This window comes from Synchiropus splendidus, chromosome 1 (assembly GCF_027744825.2).
Source record: "Synchiropus splendidus isolate RoL2022-P1 chromosome 1, RoL_Sspl_1.0, whole genome shotgun sequence".
Classification (NCBI taxonomy): Eukaryota; Metazoa; Chordata; class Actinopteri; order Syngnathiformes; family Callionymidae; genus Synchiropus; species Synchiropus splendidus.
The window spans coordinates 29,626,141-29,650,677 of record NC_071334.1 but is presented as its reverse complement, the minus strand read 5'-3'; the positions used below and the strand labels follow the sequence as shown (position 1 = coordinate 29,650,677).

The 24,537-nt window shown below is 40.4% G+C and overlaps 1 protein-coding gene across 2 annotated transcripts; it reads left to right on the top strand.

Moving 5' to 3' along the window:
• Window positions 1–287: 287 nt before the first annotated feature.
• On the top strand, window positions 288–24,344 carry LOC128768726 (arf-GAP with dual PH domain-containing protein 1-like). 2 transcript variants are annotated; one of them, XM_053881803.1, is made up of 11 exons: window positions 288–535; window positions 11,605–11,732; window positions 17,542–17,633; window positions 17,729–17,811; window positions 19,686–19,798; window positions 19,863–20,009; window positions 21,090–21,173; window positions 21,403–21,465; window positions 21,852–21,923; window positions 22,004–22,232; window positions 23,640–24,344. In XM_053881803.1, the coding sequence occupies exons 1-11, from the start codon at window positions 451–453 to the stop codon at window positions 23,666–23,668; spliced, it is 1,125 nt and encodes a 374-aa protein (XP_053737778.1). In that variant the 5' UTR covers window positions 288–450; the 3' UTR covers window positions 23,669–24,344. The 2 variants fall into 2 exon arrangements, with proteins under 2 accessions (XP_053737778.1, XP_053737789.1); XM_053881814.1 differs by lacking the exon at window positions 288–535 and adding an exon at window positions 7,889–10,118.
• Window positions 24,345–24,537: the final 193 nt, after the last annotated feature.

The following is a 24,537-nucleotide window of genomic DNA, read 5'->3' as shown; positions in this document are numbered from 1 at the left end:
ATGTTTTAGTTTTTAGTTGCTAGAAAACAGAAAATATTTTTACTGGAAATCAGGATATATATATATATATATATATATATATATATATATATATATATATATATATATATATATATATATATAACAAGAAGAGAGAGAGCGAGAGACAAATTTTTGATATGATACATTTTGATATAAAATTACAGGAAGGTGAGCGATTCTGAAGGTGAGCGCTTGATGTCGCCATTTCTTGCCGCACACAAAGTAAATGGAGGCGCGCGACAGGGAGGGCGGAAGACAGGAGGCGCCGGGTTTATTATTATGCAGTCAGACAGTCCGGTAACGGAGACATCAGCCTCAACCCAGGTCGCGCGGTCTCTTCTCAGTGGTTCAGCTCGGAGGTGACAGGTGACCTGGTCCGCTGTCTGCCGGACTCCAGACGCGGATGTGCCGGTTCCACCACAACTCACCATGGAACCGGAGGGAAACAACCGGCTCCTGCAAGACGTTCTGTCCAGAGCTGGCAATGAAACGTGCGCCGACTGCGGCAACCCAGGTAAGAGACCCGCCGTGTTTAGAAAAAAATAACATTTTTAAGTGGGTGTCTGAAACAGAAACTGGGTCGAAATGCTGCTTTAAAACGTGACCGGTCCAATTCGAAAGACGCTCGGGTGGAAACAACTACCTGCTAAACAGCTGCACCTTTGTTGTCAAGTGAAGGCCACTGGACCTTGACTCGGCGATTCATACGAGAGTCAGACAATTGTTGTGCGTGTACGTGTGTGTCCGCCTCGTTCCACCGTCAGCACCTTCTGGACACTCCACTGATGAGTTCTGCTCCATCACTGAACACGATAATCTCTGCACAAACGGAACTTCACCGGCCGAAACCGCCACATGGAAAGAGAAACAAAAATCGGACGAGACATTGACAGGGTGGGGTAAAGTTGATCACTATTGTCTCAGGAAAGTGGTTACAGACTGCTGTCAAATACAGGAGACTCACCTTTCTTTGTTTGCATGGAAAGGAGTTAGTGGACGTGAGTTGCCTTATGATCTGGTCGTCATGCTCCCTTTCCATGGAGCGACCACCAGACCGTCCTTTCTTTCCCTCCACATTAGTATAGCTGATACAATGCTGTGTACATCATCCAATATTACTGTCCAAAAAAATCAACAGAACAAAATGTGTGGTGAAAGAAGCAGATTGCATGATAAAGAAAAAATAACTTTAAATATAAAAAGTATGAAATAAAGGGCTGTCACTTTATAAAAGTGTTTTATCAAAGTGTATCCAGTTTTCTCTGATTTCATATAAAAAGTAGTCCACCCTAGGATTTTTGGTTTAGCATTGAGCGCTATTGTTTCTCTACGTATGGTGCTCAGTGCACAAGCAATGTTAGGTGTGCCAAGAAAAGCAATATATGCAGGTAGTTTCAACTGAAAACCAAAGACATTTTTAAGTATCTAAACAAAAACACTTGACTATGTGGGCATAAGAAAAACTCAAGGAGAACCCTGCCATCTGTCACACACCTCTGAGTAAATCCTAGACAATTTGGATTTTGAAAAGTGAACAACACTTTAATCTGGATGAATCCAGGCCATGCACAAGACGTTGTGGACCCAACCATGTGTACTGCTTTGTTCCAATAATCCTGAGTCAGATGTATTCCCGATTCTTCTTCCTGCATCTGAGATCAATTTACTGGATCTGGATATTGAGTTGCAATCGACCCCGTCAGCTGGTGATTTGTTTTAGGTAAATCTTCCCAGAATTGGCTGGCAGGTAAAGAGGGGGAAAAAACAAGTTTCCATCATACAACCATAAAAGATCTGGAAAAACTGGTCATCTATTATGCATTTTTCACATTTTTTTATACATCTGTCTTGCCAAGAAGCAAACTAAGAGTCTTAATGGAGAAGATTTTAGTTGTGGCCCTGAAACATCAACAGGTTGGAGGAGGGCTGGACGATATGAAAAAATCCCTTTTCTTTCTTGTTACAACGTCACAATTTCGGGGTTTTTTTTGTTTGTTTTTTTTTTGTCACGGTCATACTTGTATTTCTATGAATGATATTTGGATAGTTTCTAGTCAGTGCAACAGGACTATTTCTGTATGTAAAGCTGAGATAAAGTGAGCGAGTTGGAACATCAGCAAAGATCTGCTACTTTTGACAGTCTTGACAATCCTTATAGTCTCTTCACAGAGCCAGATTGTCGCCAGGTTTTGTTATCGTCCTATCACACACCCCTGGGTTGGTGTAAAATACTTAATAGTATTTCTATTTATAGAACTCTCATGTAAATGTGATTTTCCTGTTACTGTAAAAATCCACCTGCAAAAACAATTGAGAATATTTACAAAACAAAATTCAATCCAGATTTCAGACCTTTGCTCTAACATTTGTGCATGTGAACACTGTATACACGTGTTACGATTGCTTCCCAAATCTTTATTGTGGCTCTTGAAAGTTTCATATCAGCATGTTGTTCCTCCTGCCAACTCACCAGAACAGTAACTCTGTCCTCTCAATTGGCCTTTTCTGTTGTCTGTGACACCTCCTCAGAACACTGACCTTGTATGCCAACCCCATTCGTCTTGCACCTCTCTAGTTTTCATCTTTTCCCAAATCTGCTTCACTGTCTGTCACTTTCACACCGCCACAGTCACCTATGGACATGAATGGTTCAAAGAGTAGAAATTATGTCACAAACATTGATGTAAAAGTCAGGCCACACCCTACCTGTGAAATATTCTTTGCCTGGTACATAGTTTCAGTACACACTACTGTCCCATTGAGGCCATACTGCCTCAGTTGAAGCACCTACACCAGCGGCAAAGGTTTTTTAAATTCCAGATTAGTTCAGAATAATGTTCATTTGGTTTTACTTGAACTGTATTTTTGTTTTGGTTTTTTTTGCCCCTCTGTAGTACAGTTTAGCAACTGTTACTCCCTGTCATGTACAGTATTTCTATGTGGACTTAGGAAAGTTTAGATGGTTACGTCGGTCACTTGTATCTTGTCACTACTGCTGCTCATTTTTGTGTTCCACACTAGTTAAAAAAAACCTGGCAAACTTGACACGGTGCATAACCGGATCTCACAAGCTGATCTCTGAAGTTAATCATCTGTTAGTGTCACGTATTAAAGTTGGTAAAGTTGCTAGTTAAGACAGGCCTACGTCGCGATGTTAGGCATGAAGCAATGTGAGTGGTAACACTTGCTAAATGAATGGATATGACATAGCTATCCAGTTAAATACACCATGAGGATCCTTACGTTATATATTATAGGGCGATTGAAAAGAAGCAGATGGAAGAACAGTTCTTCTTATTTTATCCCTTTATCCCCACAGTGAATATATTCCCCTGCGTGTCATGCTTTTTGTTTGTTTTTCAGGGCTCCTTCACTCTCTTGTGCCTGTGTAAAGTTCCTTTAAGAGTTGCTCCTGACCTTTGTAGTTTTCACCAGAAGAGTCTGAACATTACGTACATTATCAATTTTCCCCACCACGAGATTAAGGATTTCTAATGTAATAAAGTGGAAGTCCTTGAATAACAGCGAAGGAGCGCCAACACTGCAAGTCTCACTTCACTACATTTCAATGGAAACTCCTACTATGCTGGAAAAATCCTGTTATGGGTGGAGAGCTCAGCGTAGGGGGCCACAGTCCCAGGATATGGGGCCCCTACTCTGTTAAGGCACTGAGGAGAGCACTGTACCTTCTATTCATGCTTCGATGTGCCTCATATAACAAGCTGGATTTAAGGCTCAGGTCAAACAGTAAAACGATTGCATATTTGCTGTAAACACTGTCTTTGTGTTTTTTAAAGAAACCGGTCCACATTGCAAATAAGGACAGGCTGCTCTTTTCTCGGGTGGATCCTTTTTCCTCCAATGCCTCCTTGTTTCTTTGCGATAGAATGGCACATGAACCAGTGTGGCTCCGCGGGCTGAACGCCCAGTGCTTTGGAGTCAAGCCCGCCCTGTTTGCCAGCTTCTCTGCTCTGTACAGCTCCTGTGAGATTTGGCTTGGGAGTGCACGAGAAATAAAGGGCTCGGTGGCAGGGGTAGGGTAACTAAATCTGTATTGTCTTGTTATTGGTTGTATTTAGTTAGCCTGATACAAATGTTATGTTTTCAGTCGGTTATTATCCAGATGTTGTTTGTCATCCAGATGGATGAGTCTGATTGCTTCCATCAGTGTGTCCTTGTAACCACAAACCAAGCAGACAGACGAGCTCTGTGTCGTACATCTGCGAACGCTGCATCTGTGCTGGAGCTTGCAGCCGAGCACCCGCCGTCCAATTGTCGGGGAAGCAGATAATTGCATGGTAACTGATTCTCAGCGAATCCCCAGCTGCCTGAGGAACTCAGTTGCTCTCGTCCTTCTCAACAAGTGCTGAGATTTACCGAACAATGTCTGTCATTGCACTGTGTGCTAGAGATTGTAGCGTGAGAAGTGAGAGTAAAAAGAACATTTAAAGGTTGACTTCTGAACAGAGCTTTCAACATGAAAAGCAGTCTTGTAAAGTGACCAGAAAAAGCAGTATAGCACTATTCTTCTCAGTTCTTTAATTGACTGTGCCCAAATCTTTCTTTTTAGAAATCTTTTCACAAATCTACAAAGTATTTTCAGCATGTTGGATGTATGTTTTTGTGTGTCTTAGTGTGTTTTTTTGTGTTTGTGAAAGATGGCTGCATGTAGACCGCTTGTGACATTGCGTGTGGTTGTGTAGCAATTTGTCGCAACTCAGGTGAACTCCACAAACATACTGTCTAGCTGCTACTAAACCAGCTTTGGGTCACATCCTTCCTTACTTGAGCAATCTGCAGGATCTCTTTGTCATGATCTGCAAAGTCAAGGTGTGTAAAGACACATGATGTGCTTGCTGTCGTCTGAAAAAGAGACTCTTAAACACCTCAATAAGGTCCAAGTGATTCTAGTTACCTGTGAGCCTTGTGAGAGAATAGATTCCAATTGCCAATATTCACTTTAGTAGTCCAATTAATGCTCAGTAACAAATGAAAGTGTTTTTTTAACATGTGAAAATCACAACAAATATCTCATTATCTCTGTGCCTCTGCTTGACCTTGTTCACCTAAACCCATCTACAACGTCCATCAAGTAAACCAACAGAATTATTCTGGAAATACAAAGGTGGCCACTCAGCTTGTGCGTTTTTAATGCTTAGTCATTCTTTCTCTGTCCTTCCTTACCTATGCAGTTACCCCTCTATCTTCTCCTGAGCCGAGCGCTTATAGCACCTTTCCTCTATAGATCAGCAAAGAAGCGGCTCTGCCCTTTGCTAAGGACACAAAAATTAGGGGGGGGGTTCCCTCCAGAGAGAAGCTTCAGCAGTCACTGAGGTGTGAGAATGTTGGATGTGCAGCAGAAACCTCAGCATCTCTGTCACATGGTTCGGGTGTTTTCACTCTTGAATATACAGTGTGTTTCAAGCTTTTGCTCTTTTAGTCATTCGTGCACAATGGCTCAGCCATTGTCGGGTTGCAGAGATAGTAGTTGCATCAACAACAGCCTAGTACCTACATGTACGTTTACTCTAAGGTGAATCACTGTGATGCATTTTCAATGTCACTGACCTCCCAGTGAACTCAACGGGATGACTGACCACTTCCACTATATTTCACCTGAAAATGCTGATTTGAGCTATTTTTGTAGTCCAGCTTTTCTTGTCCACCTGAGCTACATCTGAGATTCCTCATTGCTTGTTCTCTGAAGGTGGCGAAACGAATGACAGCTCTGTTGAGCAGCCAACTAATGTTCAGTTTCCCTAATGTGTCACACTGAGAATGACATGTATTTAAAGGTCCCCTCCCAGCACGTGCACGTACGTGCAGTGATTGATTTGGGGTTTCCAAATGAGTCACGATAGCTGTTCAGGTGTCCCTGGACTTAGTAGAGAAGATCACCTTATCAGATCTGTGGAAAAAGAATTGCTGATTGCGGCTGCCGCATTTAACAACACTTAAATTTGATGATGGTCACAGTATTATTGTTCATAGCTCTGTTGGGCTCACGTCTCTGCTGGACTGACGCTCGTCTCCTGCCCCAGAGACATGGTCTTGGCAAGTAGTATGGCAGATGGCAGTGGGAGGCTCTGAGAAAAACAATAAAAATATAATGAAATGTAATGTATATGGAGTGTTTTAAGAAAGTGATCCAATGACTCCACAAATATTTACCATAATTCCCAGACTATATGCAACTACTTTTTTCTTGCGGTCTGAACCTTACCGCTTTGACAATGATGCTGCTAATATGTGGATTTTTACAGGCTAAAGAGCGTCATGCTGCCAAAATAATGAGCCTCGTCGCATCAAACCAATGACATCACATGTGTTTTATTTCCCTTTAAGCGGTGGTGTCGGAATTTCGGACACACAGGTGAAATAAAAGATGTGACTGGTTTGTTTCATGAGTCCGTTGCGATGCTGGCCCCTGTTTTTAAAACTAGTTAAGAGGTGATCCTCACGCATTTTTAAGCACCACTGGCCTTTCCACGGCACAGACAGAACCCCTGCATACGCACCTTATGAATGGAAAAGATCTATTTTCCTTCTTATATTTAGTGGGTGCGGCTAATCCTTACTGTTGGACAAATTTGTACTGTACCGGTCAATTGACTATGATTAAATTTTTTTAAAATTGTACCCAATCTCTGTGCAAGCTTTTTAATAGTGTGAGCTTTTTATGACATGCAGCGTGGACCTTAGTAAATCAGCTCTTTAAACCTTTAGTCAGTGTTCATACTTGTTTGGTACCTTGGTCTGTCACCTAAAATGATCTTTTATTGGGTTCATGTTTCCTAATATCTTGAAGGAAGCTCACATTGATATTCCCATTTTGACTACGTGCGGGAAACCTATATACATGTAAAATCCTATTGGTAAAAACCTGAAACTGGATTGGCAACATATCTCAGTCACTCTTCGGCTGACCCGCCCTGACAATGGCCAAGTCACTCAAAAACTAGACTAAAATAAAACGAAAAAATTAAACAAACATCTCATGGGAAAGGCATGAGAAAAAAATGTAAAGTCATATTTTCTTTATTTTGGTTCAATTTGTGGGGAACGTCACATTGACCTCCAAGGAATATGTTTTTGGCACGAGCAGTTGCCTTTTGTTTGGGAGTTAACTGTCAAACGCTTGCTGTGGAATTCTTTGGTGAGCGGTTACTAAAACCAGTTTTCTTTTCTTTGAAAATATGTGGAGATGAAAAAGAGGAGTTGTTTCCGGAAGATAGTTTGACTTTTGAAATTTTAAATGTCTTATCATCAACAAGATACATAAAGCACAGGTTTGCGTCAGGATATGGAAAATAAATAAATTGGTGATAATAAAAACTAGGGTTGGGTATTGATTCTAATTTCAAGAATCGATTCGATTCCGATTCTCATGACTTTGAATCGATTATTACGATTCAGATCAATTCGATCCGATCCAATCTTGATTCAGGTTAGTATTTAAACCATTTTCTGAGCTGTTGCCATAATCACATGACAAGTTACGCAACGTATTAATACTAGTATCATATTGACATTCAACAGGAAATTAATGAAGGATTCATAGTAAATGATAATAAAGATCCAGACACAGAACGCCAGATGTGACTGCTCATGGGACTGGTGCATTATTAGAAATATGACATTAAAAATTCACCCAAAAGATGCTGCTGTTTAATACTAATGCGTTTTTATGTTATTATCAAAATGAAAAAAAGGTATTCTCAGCCACTGAAAATGTGAACAGAGTGCTGGTTACTGACTTCACAGCAACCTGACGGTCATTGCGCAGTATGTGAACAGTTCTATGTGGTCTGTAGTACGTACGAGAAGAGGTCCCACTCCTCATCAATATAGTGAGTTGTCAGACTCGTGTAAGATTGCGAAGATGTCCACGTATCACTTGTAATGCCCACCCTGACTACTGACTGAAGCTTACTCTTCACGTTTTCTTTTACTGACTGGTGCATGTTTGGGATAACAGACGTTTGCGAGACACCATAGCGTAGTGTGGCACTGTGGCTTTCATTAGCCGCCTGAAGCCCTTGTTTTCAACGACGCAAGACAGGCGCATATCTTTGCAAATGAAGCCCGCAATCGCTTCAGTTATTTTGACAGAGCGTGCAGAATTACCCGGTAGTGGTAAAGTTCGCTCGAGTTTCATTTGTTGTGGCCCGGTGGATGGCTTGGAAAGGAGCGCTGGGTGATGTCGCGTCACGTGACTCGTGAGGTGGGTCATATTTCCGCCATACTGCAACACTTCCAATACCTCTATTCGGCATAACATGCTAATTGCTATGCTTTTGTCGAGCGCATTTTTGGTTTGGTCCCGACTGAACCCAAAATGGTGCCAGACCATTGCTACGAGCGTTTCAGGCGTTTTCAAACCCGGCACGTTGCTAGTGTTGCCACTGTGAGGAGCCATGTTGTTTTGACTTTGGTGTCCCAGGTGCGCGCCTGCGTCAAAGGGGTTGGACTTCACCCGGAGAGTATGTGTTAAAACGTAAATTAATTAATCCGATCTTTGGACCTACGAATCGATTTTATAGAAGTGACGTACGAATCGATTCAGAATGGGAAAATCGATTTTTTAAACACAGCACTAATAAAAACGCTAGTTTTTGATCATGAGAAGTAAATCTCCAGCCATCCTCACGCGGTCCATCTCTTCATGTGTCCAGCCAGATCTGTGACTTTAGTATCCTAAGCAGCAATGTGTGGATTTCTGCGATTTAGTTATTCTTCTTTCCCAGCAAAAACCATAGTCATGTGTACCGCCACGATGCATCGTGTTTTACACATATTTACAGTTATATTTACAGTTTGAGCTGTGAGTTGTGAGATTTCGTCATTAAAAAATAGACAATTATTCTGAAGCCGTGGCAGTGGGCCAAGACGGTTTACACGGAGGAGAAACCCTGAACTGTCTTCTTTGTCTTGTACTGATAAAAGACCAGCTGCTATGTGCTACTATGGACAGAGCTGGATGACACTTTCTGGAAATATATGGAATGGGACAAGAGCAAATGATCCAATTTTGGGAGTGATCTGGATCCAGGAATTGCTTAAAGGATTCTTTAACATTGGGAGATCAGGCCGTTTTCGATTAACATTTCGATCGAGGTATTTTTTTGTTTTTCTTTGGAGGACATTTTGTGGCTGACTGTTTTCACGGTGGACTGAACCATGTTTGCACTCTCTGAGTGAATTTCTAGCCGTATTAATTGCTTGGTGTAGAGCCATCAGAGAGGCCCGTCGTAGCAAGGAGTCATGAGGGGGAGATGTCTATTTTTTAACATCATGTGATTAGGGTAACCACACTTCCCTAAATATTCAGTTGGGCAACTACACAGTCTGGAGTAAAACATTGAGTAGGACCATGCAGCAACTGAAGACCTGTTTTGTTTTTTTGTTTGTTAGTTAGTTTTAGTTTTTTTGGTTTGTGGTTGATGGTTTTTTCTTGTCTCTGGCACATACTGCAAACCATAGCATGTGCTTCAAATGATTCTGTTTTATTTAGCTCCTGTTTCAGATTGCTTGCTTGTTTGCTCACGCTATTTTGTATGCGCAAACAGGGATCTTGAATAAGCTGCCTCCAACTGTTCTAGTTATCTAATTACTTCCACCTTTTCTCTTGTTTCTCTGTCGTTACGCTCAATAAAACCTAGAGAAGAACCAAATGGGATTAGCTCAAACAAGTGAAGGTCAGCCAATAAGTTACAAGACAGTTACACAACAGGGGGAAGTCCACTGGTTTAGCATGATGCCATTTGTCTGGGTGCATTGTGTTCTGCTTGAAATTCAAAAAATATATAATTGAGGTGACAGTGTTGTCTAAATTGACAAGATGTTTTGACAACAAGTCAAAAACTGCTGTCTGAAGTCCACCCTGAGACTCAACAACGGTAACAAACAACAAGACTTCCTCATCAAGACCCCATTGTGAGGAAGAGGAGTAAGATGTCCCACCCTGGATGAGTCCCACCACAGTAAGAGACTGGAGACGAAAGTCTCAGCTCTGAGAGAAAGTGGAACAAGCACTCATCATTGAGGTCCCGCCCTGGAGACGAGGAGTCCTTCGCGCAAGAACCAATAGATGCAAGGTTCGAGTAGTAGTAGTAGTTGTAGTAGTAGTACAAGTATTAACAATAAATAAAATTTTGTGTCATTAGTACAATATAGTATTCTTGTTTTCACAAATTCATTCTTGTAAAATATAGATGTTTGTATTTCTTTTGTCCAAGTGTACACTACTGTAAGAGTTCATTGTGCATAATAATTGTGTTTCCCTTTCATTTAGAATCTGTTACTTGACTGTGTCTTGCACCAGTAATTGAGATAAATGTGACGCTCACATACTGGGCATTACCTGAAATGAGTATGGAATGGTTGCAGTTTAAAAACTTCTTTTAATGTTTGGAAAAACAGCAGTCTTAGTGTAGCTGTAGTTCACCTGCCGTCTCATTTGGCGATATTGACCTGCATAGAGTGTGCCTCCTTGTTTTATTCGTTGTGCTTTCTGCTTCTCCATGAAGCCTGACTCACACAGCAATGACCTCATCACTGAGTGACTGCTTGTGTGGGTGCAGCCCATTATTTTTGTGCCTTTATTGGGAGCTCTGAAACAAGCAGAACGTATTGACAATATTGAGATTATTCACGTGCACATGAATGCACATCCTAGTTTGAAAAAGTGATTCCCTCATTTATTTTAATATTGAATTGTACTTAAGTGACTATATGAATGCGTAGAACACATCTGTATAGGTTGATGTAAACCAATGAAATAAATATATTTGAAAATAGCATCAAATAGCATAATTGATTTTGGGCTAAACAAACACACTGTACAGTCTGTGGTTCATTCGTACGTACGTATAACTGTGTCAAAAGATGCATTTCTCTACCCACACAAACCTTATTTTGTCACACTGTAATGTATCACTCTGACACTACCATGTCCAGAGTCATGAAAGGTCATGAAATGTAAATGGTAAGTCTGTGTATGTTTCAGTAGAAAGGTAACTCCCCAGGTCACAAACTGATTGTACTGCATGGTGACAGGTGTTTTTACTGCATGTAGCATTTTTCATCTTTGTCTTCTGGCATTTCCTATCAAGAGTTACACCACACCTATCTAGTGCATCCCCCTATCATTTTCATGTTCTCCTTTTACACATCCATGACCCTCAATTAATATATGGTTTTTATAGAGGTTGGTTCCTGTTTCTCCTCATCTCTGCCGCCAGTCAACAATCTCTCGCCCGGGAAGTCACTCATGCTAGAGTCGTAACTGTAACTAATGATATGACGTCAGGCCGTCTGCTTCCTGTCGGTCAGCCAAATGCTACTTCCCCTAAATCATATTTTGCTTCAAACTATGTTTGGTGCACTCAAAGTCACTCTTCTCTTTTTCTCCTCGGTACCATTGAGACCATCTCAGTTGTAATCCCTTTTCAGTGAGCTGTTTTTTTGGTTTTTATTTTTTTTAATTTCTATTTTAATGACTAATCCTTTGACTCCCCGGTGATATCTGGTGTAAACCATTTTCTTCATCACTCATTTTATCCGTATTCCTTCCTCCCGCAGAGCCGGACTGGGCTTCACTGACTCTGGGCGTGTTTGTTTGTCAAGCTTGCTCGCTGCTTCACCGCACCATCCCTCACATCAGCCAGGTCAAGTCGGTGCAGGACACGTGGGAGGCCAGCGAGGTAGAGGTGAGGACTTAACATGGGGTAAAAATGACAATGGAGTGAGATACCATTAAAGATCTGTTCTAAAAAATGTTTTATTGTTTTAAAAACATTATCAGAATTGCAATACATTATTAGCAGAAGTATATTTATATATAAATGTATTGTAATGCAAGTCATTCTGGAAAATGAATAGCTGTTTCATGTAGAGTCATAAAATCTGTATATATGATTTCATATATAGGTAGTAGTATTAATATATTGAACATGGAAAAAAATGTACTATACTAAATATGGAAAACAAACAGTTGTTCTTTTTTGTACAAGTGGATATTATCTTTTATAATAATATAAAAATAAAATTCCAGAATTAGAATTATATGCCATTTCATTCAAGAAGAAAAAGGAAGTGGTGGGACTTTAACAAGTTAATTACGATTAAATAATTAAATATTATTATGATTAATTCATTACAACAATAATTTAATTTAATTTAATTGAACAGTTTGCTCTCCAGACAACAGGGAACCTTTGTAAGTGCAGGAGTTCCTGGTCCACTGATCACACTGATGCACAAGACACGTGGCAGCTCGGATGATAACAACAACAACAAACATGGAGGAATCCCTGAACTAAAGCAAACAAAAGCATCTGTTTGCTTTGGTTCAGGGACGTTTTTGCTACACAATGGCCAGGGTTTCCTCTACTCTGAATGTATTTGAAATTCTTATAAAATTGAAATTCGTATACAAATATTTTCAAGACATTAAACAGAGCTTTAGTTGAAATAAGGTGATATAAAAACTTGAATATAGCCACCATCGTGATTTATTGTGCTATTGTGAAGCTGATGCAAAATGAACTATATTTTGTTGTTTAAATGTATCTAAGGGTATATCACAAATTCTCAAATTATTTAGATTATTTTGTTAATCGAATCCCACCCCTAGAAATAAGTACGCATCTTGATATGGAATGATTTTCTTTCCTGACCAAAGGACAATGGCCGCCAATTTTAATGACAGCCTGTTCTCCTGAGTAGCTGTTCAGCCAGAGTGGCTTTGGCACTTGCTGTGTTATATTATGTAAATCCTGCCTGAGCATCTGTTGCCGGTTGGATCCATCAAAAACATCAGCAGTACACTACTTTCTCGTTTCAATTCAACGACTGCCACATGCTCGCAGACGTTCGTGTGTTCCACATAATTGATCATTAGCATCACAAATCGCTGCTCAACTACTTAGGGTTCTGTGTTCCGCTCTATTTGTGATTAGTTTTGAGTCGCTGAAGTGTAAAAATAAGGAATTTCACACCACGAAGCGCAGGAGCAGTTAACAGCAGACCAGAGCATACTCCGAAATTACTCAGACATAATTACACTTGAAAAGAAAACACCTGTCGGTTAATGGTAAAATGATGGGAGCGGGAATAAAACAAATGTTGGAATAGCTTGTTTTCTTTTTCCTGCACTGACAGGTGTTTATGTTCATGTTGTCAACAGAGTGTTATGATCTGTGGTTAAACCTAAAAGGAGGGTAGAAGATTTTCTTTTTCCTTGGGCCTTTTTATTGCTTCAAATCGTCTTGACACCAATTAACTAAATGCTCTGAAGCTCACAAAAATTCTGCATTGCAGTCATCTGTGGAACATACAATGCTGTAAAAATTCCATCCTGTTGTTTAGTTTGTTTACTGGTGACCTGTCGATCAAACACAATTCTTTATTCCTCCCTTCTCTGCTTCAGTGTCACTGCAATGAGCAAGAGAAAGTTTGCGAATCGATGCTGCTCAGCTCTGGAGGGGTGGCTGCGGGGGAGAGTCCTGTCACGCCGAGATGGGCGATATCTTATTGTACACCATTTACCACTGAAAGCAATCTGTCCATCCGTGATGAGAATTTACATCCCTCGATAAATTTGATAAACACAGGTGCACGTCGCACTCATAGCAATGGACTTGTGTACAGGAATATGACAAGACCATGGCGACGCTGTGCTCTCCATCTCCGTGGTGGTTCACAGCCAACACCAGTGACAGAGTGACACAGTCCTCCAGAGTCTGTCGATCACAAACTTTAATACAAGAAACGTTCAGTCATGACGTTGGTGGACTCTGGGTCTCTGGATTGGTGGTGGTTTTGTTGGCTTGAGTGGTCCAAATACATTTTCTGACATGGTTGTGTGGAAATCACCCAAGAAAAATGATTGATACAAAGTACGTTCAAGAGGATTATCGGAATTTGTGATATTTTATTCCCATTATTTTGAATATTTCATCAGTAGTGTCCAGGAGATGTGTCCAGATGGGTCCATGGTTATTGTAAACCATTAAGAGATGTGATACATCAGGTACTGCAGACAGACAGCACAATTTAACCCCAAAATAGTGGGCAGTGGAAGTGGAGTCTGTCAGACTATGAACATGATGAAAGACGTGAAATATTGAATGGCTTCCTCTCTACACGTATTACAATTGTTTACTACTTGGTACTTACAATTATTAGATTTAAACATAAACACATTTTTATTGACGTTGTAGACCAACTCCAGTAATGCAAAGAACTGAACTGACCGCTCAATAAGTTTTGTGGTAATGCAGTTGGTTGTGTTTATGTTGCAGAATGAAAATGTATTCATTGTGAGTGGTCTTTATCATGATTTTTTTTTTCTATTCATATTGTACATATTGATTTAAGCAAGCAACTGAAACTACACGCTGAAAAAAATGTCAATTCTAAACAATGACAATGAACAATGAAACTCTAGATTAATATTGTTTTAAGCTTGGAATATTTTCTGTGTTAAAGCTAGTAGTCCTGGATATGTATTGATCAATGGCGACCACTGTCACATCTCCCATGTTGTACTGTATAGAATACAGCAGATTTCTTAGTATTTCTTACATTCAATATCATAAACCTAATAAACCTGAATCTAACCTTTCATATTTAAAATTGAAATAAAAAATTCTGAAAAGTTCTAAATGCAACTTTAAAAACAAATTGTTTCTCCAAACAAACATTTGTTGCTACAACAACGCAACATGACAGATACTGTGAAGCATATTCTTAAATAGCCTCGAAAATGCACAAATGTCCCAAAACACATTAAAGGCTTAACATTGTAAAAGTATGCCGAAACTGATGCTCATGTACAGATAGAGGAGGAAGTACAACCACACAAGCCAGTGACATGAAGCCACCCGTTCTCCTCGGCTGACCTTGACTACTGACCTCCCAGTGGAAGGAGCACATTTCCATGTTTAGATCAATAGCGTATTATTCCATTAGTGCTGAGCAGCTGCTGGCTGGGCTCTACAATCCACTTCTAAGAATCAGCAAGAATTTACAACCGCAAGCATATTTGTATGGATTTGTATTTATATCTCTTCTCTGACGTCTGCTAAACAAACTGACTTGGAGCTGGCGATGTTGAGAAGCTTGCAATATCAGGCCTTAATGGGACAGTTACACAGTTATGACGGTAAAAATACTGCTGAGAATTTTATTGTTGTTCTCCATCTCTTCTGTAATTGATGTAAAAGGAGGCATTTGCAGAGTTCATTGTCGGGGACTGCAAGCATAAATTTTAATGGCCCAATTTCAAAGGAGGGATTGTCTATATTTTCCTTGCGAGTGCCGAGTGAATTCTCCTAACAACATTTCTCAAACTGTGCTGCTGACACCCAGCCTCATGCTGGCTTGCAATAATATTTAAGGATGCTTTGATTATGAATAGTTAATAGCTTCCTGTTTTCCCATTGTAATGATCAGGATGTTTCCTGTTTTATGACATCACCATGTCCCCATTAATCGAACAGCGATTTCTTTCTTGTCCACCTGAAACCATTGTGATATTATATGATCTTCAACTGCGAACAACTTGCAGCGACATGTTGGACAAACTGTCTCTGTCTGACCTGGATGTCTTCACAAATACACTCACACCTCTACGTCTTCTTCGTTCAGCAGCTGCTTGGATCACTTTGCAAACCACATGGTTTGCTGCTACCTCAATGAAAGGAGTCACTCTGTCATTACCAATGAGCTCGTGCAAAAATGGGTTGGTTCTTTAATGCCCTCCCCAGGAAAAAAAAAGATTATATAGAACACTTCATGATGGTGGCCTGTTAGTCACATCTGACCCAGGCCTGATCTAGATTTTAAATGTACGTACGAGTCATAGTCTGACTGTAAGCTACAATTTCACTTTCTCACGATGTAATGCGCTTATCATAAGCTGCTTGGTTTGAAGGTGTCACTTAAAGGTAATGAGTGTCTCCTGCATTATGAAGTAGAAATCCATGAAGAATGTGTTTTGATTAAGTTATGTAAAAAGTAAGCGTGGTGATGGGAAGCTGCATCACATTTACCGTGTCTAGCATGAGACTTGCTTCAGTGACTGTTGCTAGATTTACTGAATTAAGCTGATTCTATTTCAGTGTTGTTTTGTGAAAATCACTATTTTCCTGACTAACTTTTGCAGCTGCTTCATAATGCTCTTAGCACAAAAATCTTCTCCCCCAAGGAGGAACTGCTAATTTATATCTTTTATCTCACGTCACTTCAGAGACTTTTGAGCCAGCATATTACAATTGTTTGTTTTGTTTATTAATGGATGGGCCAGAATTGTAAATGATCTAAGTGGTCAAGAGAACAGAATTTGTATTTCTCTCACTCTCTATTTGCATTGATTTATTTAAAATAGACAGATTTCATTTTCTGTCTACCCTTTAATTCTATTCTTTTTTGCCAGGTGAGGTTCAAATCCTTTTCTCCATATGTATGTATATTTGCTGTCCCATCCTTCGTCATTACATTCACTCTTCCTTGACATTTGGGGACCTATTCTTGACCTGAAAGATCACCACTTACGTGGCTTCCTAATGGGTTGAGGTGACATTGTTTGTGTCGACTCACACTTTCAACCACTCTTTTTTTTTTTTTTAATCATACCCATAGCTCTGATATCAACTCATCCCCACACCAAGGTGTAATGGAATATGGACGTTGGAAAGTGGACTTTTGCGTCCTGTACCGAGGGTGGAGGGGTCATGTGTCGCACCGACCTCTGTCTTTCATGTATGTGACACACTGCCCACGGCAGATGGCTGAACATGTGCTTCATTTGGAAGCACATCAACATGGTGACCCTGAAGGCTACCGTATTCACAACTTCAATGTGTTATGCCATGGGAGTAAGGATGGGTTGGAATGTGACGGGCCAAATAAAATTGGTTGTCTATGAATTAATCATATATGGATGACACTTCACAAGCCCATTGAAAAGCTCTTGCTGAAAATGTCTCCAAATTTCAAAAGTGGTGAATCCTGTTTCCCATTTCCAGACCGACAAGCTCTGCTCATTGGAAATCACCAGATCTGATTATGTCTGTAACCTCAGCATGTCCAGGCTAGACTCACGATCAGGTCCAGAAAATGTGAATTTAGTAAGCGGTACCTTTCTTTAGCTAATACTCTCAGAAGTACCGTTGACATTTGCCTTAAGGCCTAACAACATCCCGAGAGATGCTTGAAGTGATTTAAGCACGCAGAGAATTTTACACTTCAGAGCAGGAGGATATAATGGAGGCCTCAGTTACTTAAAAGGGAAAAAATGATCAGTATAATGGAAGAAAGCCAAGTTCAAGGAAGCCTCATCAGCCTATCAGTGCCTTTGCAGTAGGTGTCCCTCTATTTTATGAGAGATAATATGTTACAAGTTGAGCTCTGACACCAAGTGTGAACTTATCGATGAATGATAAGACAAGGTTACTAATCTATCCGCATATCCTGCCATTCACTATGTCATTCTACCACCCACGTTTGTTTCAGTTGGTGTCTGCAGTGGGAAACAATGCCGCAAAAGCCAAGTTCGAACAAGAAGTCCCGCCTTTCTACTACAGACCAACGCACAGCGACTGCAAGTACGACCTTCTTTGATTTCGCTTTAATGGCCTCAACTATTACGGCACTTGTAGAATGATGAGACCTTTCATATGGCTGTGTCTTGAACCTCCAGGCTGCTGAGAGAGCAGTGGATCCGAGCCAAGTACGAGAGGAACGAGTTTGAGTTCATAGAGAAACAGGAACCTTATTCAGCAGGTCAGTTCAGCAGTTTACGGCTTAATGATGAAGCTGTATTGAGGCTGATGTAGAATGAGTCTGCGGCTACTAAATAGATGCTGTGTATAAAGAATGGTGCAGTTGGACTGCAGGGTTGGAGCAACATCTATTAAATTAGAGATAGCATCACCTGTCAAGGTCCTAAGAGTTGAATAGTGCTTGCAAACACACTTTTGTATTTCTGTCCTTGTGGAGACATTGCTAGGTTTCTCATTGCCATAACCCTCTCACCCTAAACCTAAATATCCAAAAGAAATTGCTAACCTCAACCAGGACTATAGAGACCCAGTTATTTTGAAGTCTTCATCCTCAAATTGAGGCTTGACCTTGTGGGGTCCAGCCAAATGTCCCCACAACGTAATGCGGTCCTCGCAAGGGTTGTGTTTTGTCAAGAATTTGGTCCCCACAAGGTAGAATAAACAAGCCCACAGACACACTTTGTTTTGCTATTTTCGTGAGGACTTCTCATTGGCATAATGCTTTCCCTGGCCTCTGACCCTAAACCTAACCATCAAAACAAATGGCTGACCTTATCCAGGACTATGAGCCAAATTTATGCCGTATTATAGCAAACTGCTTTTACTGATGTTTGAACCTTGTGTCTTGTGTCAATGGTGTCTTGTCAAAACTTGAAGTGGTGACTCTTTGCATGATCCTAGCATCCCAGAGCTCTGCACAGTTACATATACATTCAGGGTTCAAAAAAGAAGATTACATTTCGGTAACTGAGTCACTTGAAAACTCTATATCAGTTCAAATGAAAACACTGTTTAAGCAATTGATGCTTGGTGACATGGTTTTCGCGTGCGTTGTTTGACAAATGAGAGCGAGCCTGGAGCTGCGTATGCGTTTCATGTTTGGTCTGAGAGCAAGTCGTCTCATTGGCTCTCGGTGACCTCATCCGTTTATAGTTACAGAATGGAAATCATCCTCTCTCACACACACACCACGGATTAATATGAGTCACTTTGTCCTCTTCATTTGTGCGTGTTAGCTTTCCTCGTCCTCCGTTGTCCTGGTGTGTAGTGTGGAGCGCTTGTGTGGTGACAGTTGCTTTATTGACAGTGACTGATGGATGTGGCTCAGCCAACGTGAGCATTGATCCACCACGCGGAAAATAAGCCAAGGAAAAGCTTTGAGGTGTACAAGGGTGGGGACCAGAAGAGTGGGGGTTATTGATTGATGAGATCATGCCAGTGTGCGGGAATGTTTGATACACGGAGACACTTTACAGTTCACTTTGTACATTTTATGTGATGGAATCACATTCACGTGAAAACCTGTCGGCTACTAGATCACTTGTTTAGCTTCATATCGACTTGGGTTATTAACATGTTTCGTGTCTTCAAGATCTGTGAAGTACTGATGGATTTACAGAGAGTATACTAGCAGATGTATTTAATCTGAGATCATTGTTTTCCAAGTGTACAGCCCTCTCTTACAGAATTCTCCTGATTTTGTGTCACAAATCTTCACTCCAATGACGAGGATACTATGAGTCTGATAATGTAATTTATTCATTTTAATGAAGCAGAGGCCGATTATGTAGAAACCTAGAAATAGTTCAGATTAGAGAAAATCCCTGATATAAATGGAAAGGAAGCTGCGGAGGCCGAGCATTCGACACAACACAGACATTAGTGGCTAAAAATAGACTGGGATATCAATAACAAAGAAAAGGGACAGCTCACAGGCTTCAATCTGGCTGGTGTTTCCTTCCAAATGAAGCCTTTTATGGTTCCTTCCACCGCACACATGGCCTTCTCTTTTAATCAATGTTCTTTTAAACGGAGTGAAATCTGCCCGCTGTGTCACCTAAAAACGCCTTTCTCTATATTCTTCCACGTCCTCAGGGTACAGAGAGGGGTTTCTATGGAAACGAGGACGAGACAACGGTCAGTTCCTCAGCCGAAAGTTCATCCTGTCTGAGAGGGAGGGAGCCCTCAAATACTTCAACAAACAGGATGTAAGCTCGGAAGAGTTGGCATTCATAATGTCATTTTGTTGCTCACTGTTGTTGTTTACTGCAGGCCAGGGATCCTAAGGCTGTAATGAAAATTGAAACCCTGAATGCAACGTTCCAGCCAGCCAAGATCGGAAACCCCTGTGGGCTACAGATCACCTACCTAAAAGACAACAGCACAAGGAATATCTTTGTTTACCACAGCGATGCCAAGGTGCCACGTTGTGTCATGCATACATTGCATTTACACTCTTCTACGAAGCACTTCTTTTTGCTTTGTTTTGTCTTTCTGTGTCATTTTTTTGTCATGTTTTTAAGATAACTGTTTTACTTCATTAATATAGTTTAAACATCGAAAGCAAACTAAGGAATAATGATCTAATTTTAAAATAAATCCCGTGGCGACGTTGTGTCAGAGATACTGTCCCTTTATTTGTTTTATCAGATAAAATATAAATTAAAAAAGGTGATTTAATAATTAAGGGATACTAATATTCTGAAATGAATTACTGCCATGTATCGATATATGAAATACATGCCTGAATAATCTAAATATATGTAATGTATTAATGTAAAATATCATTAAGGCACATTTTACTTAAATATTTGTCGCTACAATCAACCAATTTCTCATAAATCCCAAATCAAAAGTCATATCTGACTAGAGTCCAGTTATGTAATCGCTCCCCCTCAACACTTAGTTAGAAAACCAGCTCAGGGCTGCAAACTACTGCCTTCCTAGAAAGCGAGAGCTCATCATGTGAACAGCACAATATGACCGTTTAATCGCTTCCACACTCGCAGCGAGACACTCGTAAAACTGAGGGTTTATAGAGTCGAAAGTTGAAATCATAAATCCACTGACCTGTTTCACCTCTGCCATGGGAATTATGCTGGTTCAGGGGAATAAACGAGAAGATCGCTGTTGTGCCACAGCGATTCCTGGTGGTACATCGGTGCCATTGCAGAGAAATTGTAGCTGCCGCTCTGATGTTTAATCCTCATGCTTAAGGAATACTGAAAACTATATTCATTTGTAAGGCGATTTCTATATATTTGTTACACTTTTCTATCTACATTTCTTTTTTCTTTTCTTTTTCTCATTTTTTTTGTTTTTGTTTTCTGACGTTCGCATTTAGTTTTGCAAATTACTCCATTATTTTAGGAATAATGTTTTATTTAATTATGATCAGTAAAAATCTTCATTCTTATTCTTATTCTTATTGTGAGTATTAATGCATTGGTTCCATCCTGACAGTTATGATTATGCTGACCTTTATTCTACTGCCTCCAGGAAATGGTAGACTGGTTCAACGCCATCAGAGCTGCCAGATTTCACTACCTGCAAGTGGCTTTCCCTGGGGCAAGTGATGAAGAGGTGTGTACGACAAAACCTACTTCAGTATCGTTCCAAACAAACAGAAGCATTATTGATTACTTGTGTGCGACAGTGATAAATAAATCACTTTAACCAAGCTTGACTTACGGGGCGCAGCCGTCTGAATGATTCATGCGGCTTAAGCACTTAAAAGTGAATGGAAAAAATGGGCACGTCAGCACGAGGCTCTTTCATATTTAATGCAGCATTTTTCGTCTTTTCCTTTCAGCTCGTACCAAAACTGACAAGAAATTTCATGAAGGAAGGCTTCATGGAGAAAACTGGTCCAAAGGTTTGTCAAACACTTGACAAATTATAAAACAGCTTCGGCTTCAATTGTTTTATCATGTCATTGTGTGTATTTTATTGACACACCTTGCGGTCCTTGCAGCTTCTTTGTCATGCCAACAAGATAAAACACAGCGTAGGTTGATGAGTAAAATAAAGAGTCTGTTTTTAAGGGCTTGTTACACTTTTCTGTTCTGTTTCTAATAATAGTAATAGATAATAATAGAAAATGCTTTTTAAAATAGTTCATATTGAAATACTACTTTCTAATTTGGTATACTTCATACACGTTTTAGTGTTACTTTTATTCAACATGTACACTGTTCTTTTGCTTTGGCCACTGCATCAGTCACTTTACATCTAAAGGTCATAGCACTGTGTTGTGTCCAGCACACTGAGGGATTCAAGAAGAGATGGTTCACCATGGATGACAGGAGACTCATGTACTTCAAAGACCCCCTGGTAAGAGACGACCTTTCCTGCCTCCTCACTCCCTCACTGGTTCTGACCTGCTATGTCCTCCGTGACCTCTCCTCTCTCAGGACGCGTATGCCCGTGGTGAGGTCTTCATTGGCAGCAAGGAGAACAGCTACACGGTTCTGCCAGGCCTGCCGGCGTCTACTCAGGGTCACCGCTGGAATCACGGCATCACCATCGTCACCCCGGACAGGAAGTTCCTCTTCGCCTGCGAGACAGAGGCCGAGCAGCGGGACTGGATCGCCGCCTTTCAGAGAGTCATCAACCGACCCATGAGGCCGCAGGAATATGCAGGTAACTGAAGAAAAGATTTTTGGTTTTGTTTTTAATCATCATTCATTCATGGTCGTGAATTAACAGACCGGATGGTCATGTGCACTATGTTGCAGAGAAGTAAATAATAGCTGTTTTCTTTCCTGTACTCTCTAATGGTTTCTATTGAGTTGCACTGCATGGTTGCACCCTGTATTGGCACATTTAGTCCGTTGGTCTTAAATGAATTCTAAATTCTTTGGTAATTTTATTGATTTATCCATTTTATGTAATGATCATTTATTTATATATAAAGTTTCACTTCGCACTGAAAGCTGTTAATACTCGTGTTTTCCACACATCATGGAAAAATTGAGATGAATATGATGATTACAAGCTTGATCAAAATAATCGTGATCATCATTCTGGCCATTATCGTGCAGCATTAGCAGCCAGTGTGGGTTTACAGCTATTGTATAGTGCACAGCTACACTATACCGTATGCCTGTCAAAAAGCTAATACCGTTACACCAATAAAGAACTAGACTTCGGTTTGGATCTTAGCACGGAAAGCATTGTGATACGTTTAGAAGGGGAGGAAAGCAAAGATGAAATATAGAGGTACACCTTGACAAATTTGGACAAAATGGAATAATGCTGATGTGAATTGTATGGTGGCCATGAAGGGACAGTTTTTGTGTTTCTTATGCTTAATCTGTTCTAATTGAATATGAGATTATAGCCATCTCATATTGTGTGTTAAGGCTTGTTTTTGTTCATACTCTTGTTGTTATTAGGAAAAAAAACTAGGGTGGGAAAACAAATATATTTACTTCTCCATCTGCTCCTTTTCACCACACAAGTTTCTGGACTGATGTTCCTCCACCTCATTAGTTTTTATCGAAAACTGTAGGATTACAGGTATAAGTGCCTAGAAATTAACTGCAACGCAAGCCATGGACCATTTTTATTATTATCTCTGCCATGGTTGTCTGTGCTTATCACCAATGTATTGATACATTGGCTGTAATGCTGGGCAACACTAGCCTTGTGAGAGCCTAGATTTAGTTGGACCCTGGTTAGGGTTAAGGCCATGTGTTTTGAATGGTGAGGTTTAAGCTGAGAGGCTGGGGGACTCATTATGGCAATGAAAAACCTCACTGAGTCCCCACAAGGATAGCAATGCAAACATATGTGTGCACCCGAATGAGTTTCGCTGCCACCTGCTGTCCCAATGAGCTCAATTGAAATTGACTCTTACGATCCATTCTATTTCATATGCAGTGGAAGATATCTAGTTATCTGTCAATAAAATGAGTCATGAATGCATTCATATTTGTTTAAAAGTGTGGGTGGAATTGAGCCTCTTGGCAGAGTGTTTTTCTAGTTATGGTTTCTGTCATCTAAGTGTATTAACACTGCTTTTTACTTTTGCTCATGTTGTTGCAGTGGAGGCTCATTTTAAACACAAACCTTGACGTGCGCTGGACGCCGACCATCAACTGAAGGAGAACAGCCAGACATGGGAAGGTGGACGATGGTGGTGAACATGCAAGGTTCCCGGCAGGATCAAGTCGGGGAAAGTGATGACGCTATAAATGACGGATTTGAATTCTTGAAAAACTTAACTGAGGTCAGGGGTTAATGATGTCATCGCTGCTGCTGCTGCTGCTCGATCGATCCGCTGCAGCGCCTCTCTTTTCGCCACATTTTCCATCCATTTAGTGATTCATCCGACTTGGAAATTAAACTCAATCATCCCATCGGTTGCCTGGCAACCGTGTTTAATTTATTGATTGTACAGTTTTGTTAACTATTAAAGTGTGAGTGTGTGTGGCATTCTTCCATTAAGGAGGCAGGCACGGCAAATGATGCACCCAAAGCCCCACGGGCAGACGGTTCAAAGGAAGGTTTGTGTGCAGCGTCCTCTATTTATTTGTACTGTAAGACACTGAGTCATTGTCAGCCTGCTGCTGTAACCGATTGTAATGTGAGTGGATTGTAATTTAAATGTTTTATTTTTGCATCTCATTCTCTAGACTGTAACAAGTTGGATTGTGAAAGTCAGAAATCTCTCCTGCTAATTTTGCCAGTGTGTTTTTATTTCCAACTGTATCTTAATAAACTCAACATGTGAACATTTTAATATTCACAAATAACCTGCACATAACATTTTTATACTTGTCTTTTACACCTGAATATTGGTTTAGCGAATAAGGTTTCCTGTGTATTTTCATTTTCCCTTTTCTTGACTAGTTATTCTTGAGTTAAGGCTACGATTATTTTCATTAATAATTCTTTTTATTTCTAGTAAGTAACTAAGTAAATGATCGTGGGGGAAAAATAC